Below are 13,056 nucleotides of genomic sequence, written 5' to 3' on the forward strand. Positions count from 1 at the left end.
ACATACAAAGAAGCCATATCTAATACTTAATAAGGAACACCACATCTTTGAGACATTAGAAACAGATGTCACTTTGTTACTTCACTGCTGATGTATGTAGCAGAAATGACACTCTAATTAATTTAATGCAGTATAAAAGTACTGATTATTTATCATGGCTGACAATAAAATTAAGAAAACATTCAATTACAATCAGGAGTAATTCATTATTTATTGATTTTGCCTTATGCACATATTAATACAATGCATTTAATTACATGAAAGGGTATCATTGCTCTGTTGAAAGTCAAGCCTCTGAAATCCATTTAATTAGGCTTGCGTGTTTTCATATGATGTTTCTGTAGAGAGCTTTTATATATATTAGCAATGCTATTATGTGATTCGCCCTATGTATGAACTGTCAAATCCAGTGAGTGTCTTTTGATGACACAAGTCTTCAGTGGGATTAATGTGACATTTTAAACCGAAGTCTAGGGTTTATCTAAGTTTGAATCTGGAGCTGTGACCCCTTCCAGGTAGCCCAAACCAGAATTTAAACATCTAACCATATTTTCCAATTCCAACTCACGCTACCTGGAAGCGGCAGCTGTTTTGGATTCAGACAAAAAGCTTTAAGTAAGGCGCAGAATTTGGGTCAAGTGCCACATTTGGGGAGATGGCAGTGATGTGGTCCATTCACCAGGCAGAGCATCTCAACATGTTGTGTGAACACATTCTCTGCTTTGACATGATGTATATTGATATCTCAGTAGCTTTCCCTACCATCGATCATGGTATCTTTCTGTACCAGCTATGGGTGGGGAGAAATGGTGGGAGAGAAGACATGGTGTCATGGTAGTTCTCCTCCTTTCTCTGTGGTGATTTCCAGTCAGTGTTGACAGGTGGAAAGAAGTCCAGCCAAAAGCTCTTGGGTTGCAGAGTGCCTCAGGATTCAGCAGTCTTGCCCCTCCTGTTTCAGATCGACATGAAGCCACTGGGTAAGGCCATCCATTGACATATCAGGAATCGTGATATACACTGATACTCAGCTATTTGATCCCTAGTTGACCATGTGTTAAAGTTGAAGTCTTGTGTCAGTCCCCGAAGACTGTTCAGGTCAGGATGGGGAAAAGCAGGCTTGAACCCAACTCTGGCAAGACTGTGTGGCTTTGGGTACATGGTCCTTCTGGTGATGGAGAGTCTCCTTCTTTGGTTTTAAATGGAATGACAGTTCCCCATTCAGAACTGGGTGTACAATTTGGGGGTCCTTCTAAACTCATAGCTCCTGCTCAAGAGTAGGTAGAGGCTGTGGCCAGAAAGCCTTCCCAGAGATTCATCTGGTGCACCAACTTTCCTGGATCCGGAATCCCTTCTCATAGTTGCTCATGTCTCAGTCACCATGCATGTGGATTATTGCAATGCGCTTTACATGGGACAGCCTTTGAAGTCCACTTGGAAGCTACAGCTGGTCCAAAATGCAGCAGCATAATTATGGGTGCACCTCAGCACATTCATGTAATATCTCTACTACGTGAGCAACACTATTTATCACTGAGCCTCCAGGTGCAATTCAAGGGGCTGGTTATCACCTATAAAGCTCTCCCTGGCATGGAACCTGACTAGCTCAGAGACCACCTTTCTCCAATCATTTCGGCCCACCCTGTAAGACTAACAAAGTTGACTTTGCATCCCATCTATTAAACAATGCCATCTGATGGGGCCTAGGAAGCGTGCCTTCTCCGTTGCAGCACCTGCTTCTGAAATAGCATCTTCCCAGGCAGGCAGACTGCCCTGACCCTGCAAACTTTGAACAATCTCTGAAAATCTGGTTTTTCCCCCCTCCAAGCTCTGCGATAGGTCAAGGTGTGCCCATCTGGTGTGCAGCGTTTGCTTCAGTTAGGGAATCTCTGTTCTCCTAATTATGTTTACTGTTATACTCGCTTTTGGCTTAGTTTGTAGGCATTATGTTTTTAATCTGTATGCTGCTCAGTGTCAATGGTGAGATGCGTACCCTTATAAATCTTCGTTATAAATAAACCAACGCACCCAGCCACTAGCTGGGCTCTCATTGCACAGCCATGGTTTGACAAGTCTCAATGGATTGCCCAGCTTAAAGTTCAAAATTTGTGAAGCAGTTAGAAGATGGTTGACTTCTTAGAGTAAGGGTGAGAACGCGTTCTGTTGAAAACAGTTCCTTTTTTGCTTCTGGCTCCTCATCGCAAGAATTCACTCTTTTTCCAAAGAAAACTGAAACCCCGCCTATTTGCATTCTAGGCTGATTACTTGGTATTTTGAGAACTGTCACTGATTTAATTAGATTTACCTGGCATTGCTAGATTTCGAGCATCCTGAAAGCTGAGACTCAAAGGGTTAGGTCTGGAGGGTGCTCTGCTTGCCAGCTGTTCGGGCAAATCGCCCACTTGTGGAGATCTCCATGGAAGCAGGGAGACATCCATTCCCCACTCCCTCAAATATTGAAGATTGGAAACTCGGGAGAAACTATAGCTCTAGTCCTCTCTGTGCGCAGACCCAGTTCAGACAGCGCACTGAACTGTCATGTGATTGGTCTGGGTTGGGTCTAGAGTGTTGTATGAACCCAACTGTTGTAGTCTGTAACTATAAACTATAATTTATGGCTTAACATATTATGTGAACTCAGCTAATGGTGACTGATTTTGTGAATCCACTGTTTGCATAGTATGTTTTATTGAATTTGCCCAGATGTATGATATAGGGACCCGCAACGTAGCTAACCACACTGCCCTAAAATGGGAGAAATAATTTACCAAGGATTATCCCTAAAAAATAGATGGCAGTACCCATTTCCAAACTCACCCGTTTGCTATTTCACAAATTAAGCTTTCCCTGTGCCTGTTTGGTCTGGCGCTTCTCATCCTGCGATACAGCAGAATCCCCCTTACTTCTTTTCTTCTATTTCTTTGCCTTGTGTCTGTCCATCAACTTTGAAAGGCAATGAGAAGTGTCCTGATATTCCTCTTGGTTGGCAAGGCCAAGCAGTGAGGTTAAAAAGTTAGTTTTCCAAAACTCAAACTGATAAATATTTTAGGCTTAGAATATGTTGCTTAAAACCAAAAGGGAATTGCATGATGGATGTGTATATATGTATAATTTCGGAATTCAGAATACTGTTATTTCCAAAGAAGCTTCATGAGATAACAGGAAAAATGGCCTCTTTGCTGAAATTAAAAAAAAGATGATTTTTAGTAGTATTTGCACCACTTACTCAGTTTTGGCATTGCAATGTGCAGTGTGAACCTAGACATTCATATCTATGTTTCTCTTCCCTTTAAAGAACTAAATTATTATTATGAACTGCGACTAAGTCAAGCATAGGTTAAAACAGTGTTGTTCACCAACTTTAAGATGTGTGGACTTGAATGCCCAGAATTCCCCAGCCAGCATGGCTGGCTGGGGAATTCTGGGAGTTGAAGTCCACACATCTTAAAGTTGCTGAGCAACACTGCTTTAACCTGTACCTGACTTAGTCGCAGTTTATAATAATAATAATTCAGTTCTTTAAAGGGAAAGGAAACGCAGATATGAGTGTCTAGGTTCACACTGCACATTGCAATGGCAAAACTGAGTAAGTGGTGCAAATACAAGCTAAGTATCTTTTCTGGAGGGTTTGGGAATTCTGGGAGTTGAAGTCCACACATCTTAAAGTTTCAGACACACTGGAAAGATACCTATGGGATGGGGGAATGATGCTCCTCCAGATTTTGCTGAAGTTTAATCCATACTGACCCTAACCAGAATGCCCAATGAGGAGGAATGGTGAGAGTTGCACCATCTTTGAATTCTGTGGGCCCAAGTCATTTAATGCTGGTAAGATCAACCCCCAATTTGATGAACGGGATATGGAAACAGATTGGGGAGGTTGTGCAACTGATACAGGATTCACATCGTGCGACTGTGTTTCAACCAGTGATCAGTGATGCTCCCTGAAAATATCTCTGCTGATTCCTTCATTTATTCCAGAGTTCTTGTATCCCATTCCAATCTCCAACCACTGGGCAGCATACAACAGAGTGAAAATACAGAAGAAAAACAAAAAGAAAGGTGTGTAGTTAAAAGAAATCCCCAGGTGGCCTCTGGAAACAGATAATTCTGGTTAAAAGCATGGTAGAATAGTGTTTTAACAGTTCCAAAGCACAGAGGCTGCAGCCAGGTCTCCCCCCTCCCGATCCACATCTTATTTTTATCACACAGAGCGGGGACTCTGAGCCACCTTCCCACAATATTTTTGCTGGATTTGTGCTAAATCAAGGTTTGTTTCTCCAAATAATTTATTTTAAAATGGGAAGTTTCTCTTATGTGTACTGAGAATATGATAATACAAGCACACAAAGGCTTGGAGGGGGGCTCTATCTTTTTTGGAATTTCTGTTTTAAATGACAGAAATTCAGCATCACCTTTTCAGGCCAACGAAGTTTGCTTGGCCAAATAAGGTCCAGTAATGGGATGAGTTGAATTTGGCCTTAGCCTGTTGGGTAAATCATTGCTTATTTTAACTCAGTCAGGTATAGTTTAGTCAGACAGATCACGATTAAGCAAATGATGCTCCCTTCTTCCGACAAGCCAGCCTCTGTGAATGACCACGTGCACCAAAATGCTCCAAATCACATATGTTTCCCCACTTCCAAGAGATTTCAGAATTCGGGACACAAAACATTGGATGTGTGGACAAAACATTGGAAGAATTTGAGCAAGTTTTAGGAACTGTGCGAGATTCTGGTTACTGTTCAAAAGTAATGATTTCCAGAAAGTTTGCCAAATCTCTTAACGATAGTTATGGCTCATAGAAGCCACCTGTAGCTTCTTTTCCACTATTAATTATTTCCAATTTTCCTGTACCAAGTTATTGCTGCTTTACATTTGATATCTGATCAACAGCCGTACCCTTTATGTTTAAAAAAAAAAAGGTGTTGGGCTGAAAATAAATAAATAATCATTTTTAAAAGGTGAAGTCTTCTGGATTCGCCCGGGCTGTCCTAGGTGACCCCTGCAGGGGTCACCTTGACCATCCTGTGCTTAGTGTGACATTTGAACCCAGTTTGTTCTGAACTCTTTAGTGTTATGGAATGATTTGGAGCGAGTCCTGGTGGGGGAGTTAAGAGGAAATAATAACTTTTAGAAACAACTTTAATTAACTGATGCTCAATGGAACTTCTTAAGTTCAGCTTTTTTTTTTTTTAAACTGGCTGCTGCTTTAAATTGTGACCTTTTTTTCAATGTGGATTTCTCCTTGAGGCAGTAAGTGTTGCCGTACTTAGATTCACCACTCTGAGCCACTTCTCTCAGAAAAGGAATATTCCGGCTGGGTTTACAGAGCACGCTTACTCCTGAATTTCTCCATCCGTTCAGTTTTCTTGTTTTGCATGGTACGCGGAGGGATCACATAGGCTTAGATTCATCCAATATGCCAAGTTAAAACCTAACTGGCTATTTTAGCGTATCCATGCAAAGACAGTCAACTTTTTCCACAAAACAAATAAATCAACATACATCCCTTCCATTTATCCTTTCAACAACCATGAGGATTCGGTTCCCAGATTCCAAAGAGAAAAATCAGGGCCTGGACCACCCAAAGTTGTAATTGAGAGAATTAGCCCCAATTTTTACAGCCTGTCCACTTTTAAGGTTTGCATCTTTAACTCTAAACAACCACCACACAAAGATCTTCAGACAGGAAATATAAATCTAATTGATAGATTTTGCATTATTGTTTTTCTTCCTTCCCTTTCAAGGAATTTCCCCCCCAGATTAACGAGACTATCCAATTCCTTGCTTTGGGATCCCCCCCGCCCTGACTTTAATGCCTTTCATAAGCTAAATAGTTTTCTAAATAAGGACGAGTTTTTGCAAGGCCAATTGAAGCCCTGCACATCAATTCCCCTTCTCCTCCCACATGTCAAGAGTGGCATGAAGCAATATAAAATCATAAAGGCTGTAGTAAAAACAGTACCCCTGAGAAGCAACTATCCGTGGCATGGTGAATGGCATTTCCGCTCAGGAAATGCTCAAGGTTTGTAAATTAATTCCAGGTGATGGCCCAGCTCACCTGTTCATAGAGGACCCGACTCCATTACCTGCCGGGATCCTTTTGTAATTCTGCAGAGAAAAGGAAGGCGTTGGAGCCGGGTTACACAAAGTGCACACCTTTAAAATGGTGAACGTCTTTTCCAACCCTTTCATTAAATGTAGCCCCGTGTTTAGAGGCGGACTATCTTGGATTCTCATTTGCAATCACCAAGGGTGGCTGACACCTTTATTTTTATTTATTTATTTATTTACAGCCCAAAAGCCCGAAACCAAGTTACAAATATAATCTAGACTTGGCATTACATAAAACAGTTTAACAGATGAAGGATTTCATAAATACCTTCATGCCCCCTTTGAAGGTCTCACGCAAACATCCATAGGAAACCGGATTCAATGGGTCTGTAAGCGGGACCTGCAAGGCTGCTGTTATAATCCTGCATCAGTCTGTTCCTACAACACGTTCGGCCACCATCATGGGGCTTCCCTGTTGCAAATCACTTAGAACACTTAAAAAACGGATTAAGTCGGTGCAATGAAACCGTACGATTGCAATTCTCTCTGCCGTCTTGTTCATTTGGGCTGTGCAAGTCCAGGGAGCAGTTGCACTGGCTCAACATTTGAGAAGCCCCCTGATATAGAGATTGAAATTTAATTATTTAAATGGCTTTATTTCTTGCCCAACGCAACCAGCAATGAAATTGCTACTTTTATAGGGGGCCGGCACGGATTTTAAGGAGTCATAACACTGCAAAGTTGGAGAACCCTATGCCATGATACGGCTTGCCTGACGGGCGTTTAACGTTTTTGAGCCCTGTCTGGTTTCTAAACCATGTTTTATGGCCAACTGTAGTTAGTTCAGCAATGTAAGGCTCTCAGATCTAGATGGCAAAACGGTGAATTTTCTGCATACTTCTGCTGCCATCCGGCAGTTATCCAGAGTTTTGCAACCGAGGCCCGATATCCCTAATTTGGCTGGGCAATCATGTTTAATGTGTGAATGCATCTCTAGCAGCGCTTTATGGAGGCATTAAATAATCTCTTTCAAGGCTAGCGGTTCAGTTTTTTGGAACGACAACCCTGCTTGCTGTCTGATGTCGCTGAGTGGCCCGAAACAGTTCCTGGCCGGGTTCGCACATGGCCAACCGTAGCAGGGTGGGCTGAGTCTTAGCTTTGTTGTGTGGACGCAGCCCCGGCGGTTAGGAAATCGGGTTTCGCGGCTCGCGTGCGGTGTGAGGCCGGGACATCAGAGTTTCCGCAATAAACGGTGACCGAGCGAGATGCCAGCGCCGAGCGTGACCGGAAAACCAAGCCGTTCCCAAGGGAGTGCGAGGCTCGCGGTCTCCCGCGCCCAGCCTCTCGCCACCGGCGCCCAACTCCCGACGCGTCCCCGCCGGCAGCCCTGGAAGCTCCCCGCAGCGGGCAGGCCCGGCGCGGCCCTTCCCCACACAAAGGGCTCCCCCCGCCCGGCCAGACGCGCGCAGACCCGGCGCCCCGGGGAGGCGGCGGGGCCGCTCCAGCGCAAGGTCGCCGGGCATCAGCGGCCCCGTCCCGACGCGCGGCGGCGCCCCCCGCGCCAACCGAGCGGGGCGCGCCCCCAGCCCGCCAACTTCCCCGCTGCCCAAGTTGGCCGGCCGGCCGGGGCTTCCAACCGGGCGCCCGCAGCACGGAGGCGCTTCGCCTGCTGCCCGGCGAGGGGGACGAGCGGGCGGCGGCTCCGGGGGTCCCCGCCCCTTCTCCGGGCAGGCACCGGCGCCCCGGGTGGGCGCGCGCGCGCGCGCGGGCGGACCCTCCCCCCGGCCCCGGCCGAGCTGAGCCGCGCGCCGTCGGGCGCGGGAGGCGGCGCCTGGGCGGGGGCGGGGGCGCGGCGCTCGGCGCTCCCCGGGGAAGGGGGCGGCGCCTGGGCGCGGGCGGGGGCGGGGGCGGGGCGGCGCGGGCGCCCCCGCCTTCCTGCGCTCGCCGGCTGCTTCGCCTCCTTTCCTCGCGGAGCGCAAACAGTTTGGAGGAAAAGTGGAGCCGGCCGGGTTGCATGCTGCCGCCGACGCCGATCCAGGCGCCCGGGGCGGAGTAGCGAGCATGGCCGTGTCCTCTCCCCCGAGCATTCCGGCAACTTCCAACGGCGGCGGCGGCGGCGGCGGCGGAGGAGGCGGCGGCGGCACCGGGGGAAGCGGCGGCGGCGGCGGCGGCGGGGCAGGCGGCGGCGGCGCGGGGGGCTCGGGCGGCTTGTTCCGGGCGGACCCGCTCTACTCCTCCAGCCCGTCCGAGTCCCCGCGGCTGGCCAGCAGCCTCATCCACGGCTTCATCGCCAGCGCGGCGCCCGCGAGCGGCGGCGGCGTCGGGGGCGGCGGCGGCGGCGCGGCGTCGGGCCCCGGCGGGGGCAACGAGTGCAAGATGGTCGACCTGCACGGGGTGAAGGTGGCCTCCTTCGTGGTGGAGGGGCAGGAGCTGATCTGCCTGCCGCAGGTCTTCGACCTCTTCCTCAAGCACCTGGTCGGCGGGCTGCACACGGTCTACACCAAGCTCAAGCGGCTGGACATCGCGCCCGTGGTGTGCACCGTGGAGCAGGTGCGCATCCTGCGCGGGCTGGGCGCCATCCAGCCGGGCGTCAACCGCTGCAAGCTCATCACGCGGAAGGACTTCGAAACTTTGTACAGCGACTGCACCAACGCCAGGTGAGCGCGGAGGGGGGGGGCGAGCGCGGGGAAGCAGCCCCCTCGGGCGCCGGGAGCGGAGGGCCCCCCTCCCCATCGGCTGCGGGGTGTGCGGAAGAGGCGTCGGAGGCTTAACGTGCGAATGCGAGAGATGGGAACTTAGCCGGGTGGGTTGGTCGGGCTTCTAAAGGCTTGCGACCCCCTCCCCGCGACCCCGGCTAGTGACTAGGAACGGGTCCCGCGAGCGGCTCTTGGGTTTAGAAAGTAAGTTAAAGAAGCGAAGGAGGGGGCGAAAGAGGGCGGGCAAGGGTCTGGGTCTGCCTCTGGCATCGGGGATCTTTTCAGAATCCGAAGTGGGTCTGTGAAGGAGGGTTTCTGGGGAGGGAGTTGGGTGCCTGGCACGGTGGGCAAGTTGCAAACAGGGTTTGCTTAGGGAGTGGGGAACAAGCATGTTTTCTGCCGGCCCGCCCGCCTGCCCGGGTTGGGGTGTTCATTCGGGGAAAAAGAAGATACTTTTCTGGGAAGTCCAGGTCTCTCCAAATGGCTTTGTCTGGGACTATGAAATCTGAACCCATGGCCCAAACCTTGGGTGCTGAAAATTAGGGGCCTTGGGGAGGCAAGGGGACCGAGTCAAGTGGGGTGAGGAGAGATGGGGATGGTGTGGTCCAACTTTTGAGCAAGGTTCTGGGAAATCAGCCCCGTCCTGCCATAAAAGGGGAAGCATCTTTGAGATAGTACCCTAAACTGGGTTGTAAAAGCAACTTTACTTATTCTGAGGAACAAAGCTTGTTGCAAACCACGGGATTTGGCCACAGTGATCTCTGCCACTTACTGAGATCCCAGGCAGACAATGGAGCTAAGCCCAGGAGGGCTTGCTTTAAAAATAGGGTGCATTTGGTTCCAGGGGTGTCCCAGGACACAGTCTTTTGTGTTCTTGCCTGTAAGCAAGTGGGACAGACTTTGAGACTTAAGGCCAGGTTGCCCCGTTATGCTTTAAAATAAATTCCAGTTTGTTTAGATGCCTCTGGGCAATTAATCTTGGCTTGGGAAAAATGAGGATCTCCTTTGGAACAGGAAGAAGAATCCTGAACAGAATACAGGCTTCATTAGGACACCAAGCTTGTTGAGTTCCACTTCAGTTCCCATATCCAGTTCAGACTTATGACGTTTAAATTAATCTTCCTTAAAAGTTGCACCCTCTGGAAGGGGGGGGGGGTGTTGACTATTGAGTAGAGAAATGATCTGGAAAGAAGAAAGGGACTCACGTGGATAATCAGCAGATTGCATTTAACAGCAACATCCTAAAAATTTCTACCCAGAAACGAATCCAATGGGTTGACAAGGATAGTCTTGAAGAAGTGAAAGGTTGAGGACCGTCCCTGTTTCTTTTCACTGCTATTGAAACCCCTTTGCTGTTATATTTGCCCTAATAGAAAACTTGGTTGGGATAGAAACTGCTTAAAAGCTGACTGGTATCCTCGAGTTTAGGGTTCTGGGGGTTGGGATAAACGGCTGCTGAGCATCTTAGGGGTCATAGACCCAAAGGATCCCAGATGCTTTGCCGGGATCACATGTGGCTCTAAACTAGCCAGCAAGACAAACTGGAATGCAATTTGAGGACACAGCCACCACCCCTAAGCGAAAGAACCAGACAAGGTTTATGCAGACCGCCATCTGCTCTCCCCAGTCCTTGACCGTAAACCCCAGAAGTGGGGTGAACTTCTATTGGATGCTGGTTCCCCAGAGGGAAGTTGTGGTTGAATGAGATTATGCAAAGCAGGCAAAAAAGTGTGCCTCAACTTTTCTTAAGAAAGGTGATAATGTAATGTGGGAAAGAAGTTTTTTTGTTTTAATTTCCTGATAGTAACAACCTCTGCAGTGTTCATGTGAGAGTTTAGTGAATCTGTCTGCTCAGAGGACAGAATACAAGCAGGGAAGTGTGTTTTTAAATGCTTAGAAAGACGTAGGATTAACTCTAGGTTTTGACAATCATTTTTGTGATGGTTAATATGCACAAAAGGCTGTATTTCTTCCATAAGACACCAAAAGCATGCGTGGTCTTCATGTTTCATTGCATGGGAGACTCCCCCTCCCAATTTGTTATGAAACTTTAAAACGCCACCTTTCCTTGAATTGCTTTTAGTTGGAATTATAATTTGCAATGCAGAAAGAGGATGTCACATTGCAAATTACTTGCAAACATTGATAGGAGAGCATTAGGAGTTGTGTGAGCTCAGAACTGAAGCAGCATTTACAAACTGTTCCTTAGTAAAATAAATTAAAGGAACGTTCTCAAAAGCATTAGCCGCCCTGCCTTCTGCTTCTGAGCTCTTAAAATAGTTACAATCAGAAGTGGCTCACAGCTTCTCCAAATGATATGCTGTTTTTGTTATCTCATCTTGTAAATAACCTATAAAACAGCACGCCGAAAAGTTTTCCGCGCGTTGTAAACATGCACGAACGTTCAAAGCAGAGAGTTTTTTTTGCAGGAATCAGGTTGGGGGAGGAAAAAGCCCAGTTCTGATTGAAATATCCAAACTCTCTCAATGTTTAAGAAATTAAACTCCCACATAGCTGATTTTCTTGTTACCATGTTCATTGAGATCCTAAAATATGAGATTTGCTGGCTTTTCTGTTTCTATTCCGTCCTTGTTTGTTTGTTTGTTTATTTTTTAAAATTCTACTCGGTTACCTTTTCTTGTTTTTTTTTTTAGTTTAAAAGGAACACACCGAGCAGTTGGGTTGAGCTGAAAGGGCACTGCCTGGCAAATCTCACACAACTTTTTCTCTCCAGTCGAACTTTCTTGGGGCGTGCATGTTCCTCTTGAGAACTTGCTGCCTGTATAAAGGCCTGATGTTTTGCACAGAGTGGGACTATCTGCATTATCACTTGCTGTGAATGTGCCCCAATCCTTGAGAAGCCTAGAAAAGCCCAAATCTTTCTTTCTGCATAAGACCACAGCCCTTTGATCACCACGTGTTGAGTTGGCTACAGGTAAAGTTTTAGCCTGGCGCACACTCACTTGTTGGGGTCTTGTGTACCGTTTTGACTTCAGTGTCACTCACTCACTCACTCACTCTTCCTGTGCTTCGGGGTTTCTTGCATTAGAACGGCTTTCTACCTTAAGGTCACTAGCACGTAAGTGTCGCTTGATATTCAAATAAGATGGGAACAGATGGCAAAGGCGTTTCCTTCATTTCAGATAGGGGTATCGTGTCTTTAGCTCTTGCGCGCTCCGTGAAGTTGCTGTCTTTAAACCGTGTCAAGTTAAAATGATGTGGGCGGGTTGGAGAAAGTGTGTAATAAGCTCTTAGCCTTCCATCTCCTATTTTAAACCAAACTGAAATAGAGATAGGTGCTTCCCAAAGCCACTTGTAACTAGAGAGGCCAGAGTTATATTAATTCAAGGGCAATGAAATCAAATAAAAAAGCAAGCCTTTGTGCCCAAGCTGTGGGGCATCTCTTGAAAGGAGTTCATTAGATCCGGTTGGGAGTCTGTTAAAATCGCCAGGCAAAAGAATGAATTGTGTATTATTTCATTAGAGCCAGTGAAACTTGCAGAACTCTTAATTAATGTCTTGACTGGTGTTCTGTGCAGAAGGTACTACTAACAGGATGCAGTGTATTTAGTGAAATGTTATGGCATTGTGTGCAGAGAGACCTATGGCTTGCAGAAGCTTTATAAAATCCAGCCAGGAGATGATATGAAATTTTAATTGGGGAGCAACTGCATGCCAATGCCCAGATCGATAGAAATCATGAAAGAGAACACATTTTTAACAGAACTAGATGTCTAATTAAAAACAGAAAGCCTTAAAAAAGTAAATAAGAAAAGACATGGTTTGGCTGTTCCTTATTTTGTGATCCTGTGTGTATCCCCTTGGAAATTAATCCCGTTAACATAGGGGGACTTTCTTCTAATTATGCTGTTAATGATCATAGCCCTTGTGATCCATCAGTTCTTACAACTGAATTCTGGCTCTTCTTTCTTGAAGCAAGATCCTGTTACTTTGACTTCATGCTTTAGTGATGAAGGACATGAAACAACCTTCTCTTTGGGAAATGACAAACAGCTGTCCTTTGATTACAATAAAAAAAGCTGTGTGATATTTATCTTTGGGTTTTCGCATGACTGACAGCTGAACTGTTTCTATACATTGCGACATGAAACAGGACTCTGTATAGAAACTGGATTGCAGACTTGTGAAAGGAGAATGCAAAATGTCAGGGTCCTCTGCTGTGCAATTCTCTCTTTCTTATGTCAACATTTCTTAATTCATCTTATGTGTATGACTTTGAATTCAACAGTGCATTTGGACATGGTAACCCAACAATAGTTCCACTTCTGCACCTGGAATGTGAAAT

General features: G+C 46.8%; 1 protein-coding gene across 6 annotated transcripts in view; it reads left to right on the top strand.

Moving 5' to 3' along the window:
- Positions 1-7,954: 7,954 nt before the first annotated feature.
- Positions 7,955-13,056, top strand: part of DACH2 (dachshund family transcription factor 2) — a 284,826-nt gene continuing 279,724 nt past the window's right edge. For 2 of the 6 annotated variants that reach the window (XM_088151649.1, XM_088151653.1), the window contains exon 1: positions 7,955-8,711. In XM_088151649.1, the coding sequence (XP_088007775.1) occupies positions 8,116-8,711 (596 nt within the window). In that variant the 5' untranslated portion in view covers positions 7,955-8,115. The remainder of the gene's footprint in view (positions 8,712-13,056) is intronic. The other 4 variants (XM_088151651.1, XM_088151654.1, XM_088151650.1 and 1 more) reach the window with 3 other exon arrangements.

This window comes from Python bivittatus, unplaced genomic scaffold (assembly GCF_059951505.1).
Source record: "Python bivittatus isolate LINGU-HERP-01145 unplaced genomic scaffold, Pbiv_v1 ctg000670_np1212, whole genome shotgun sequence".
NCBI lineage: Eukaryota > Metazoa > Chordata > Lepidosauria > Squamata > Pythonidae > Python > Python bivittatus.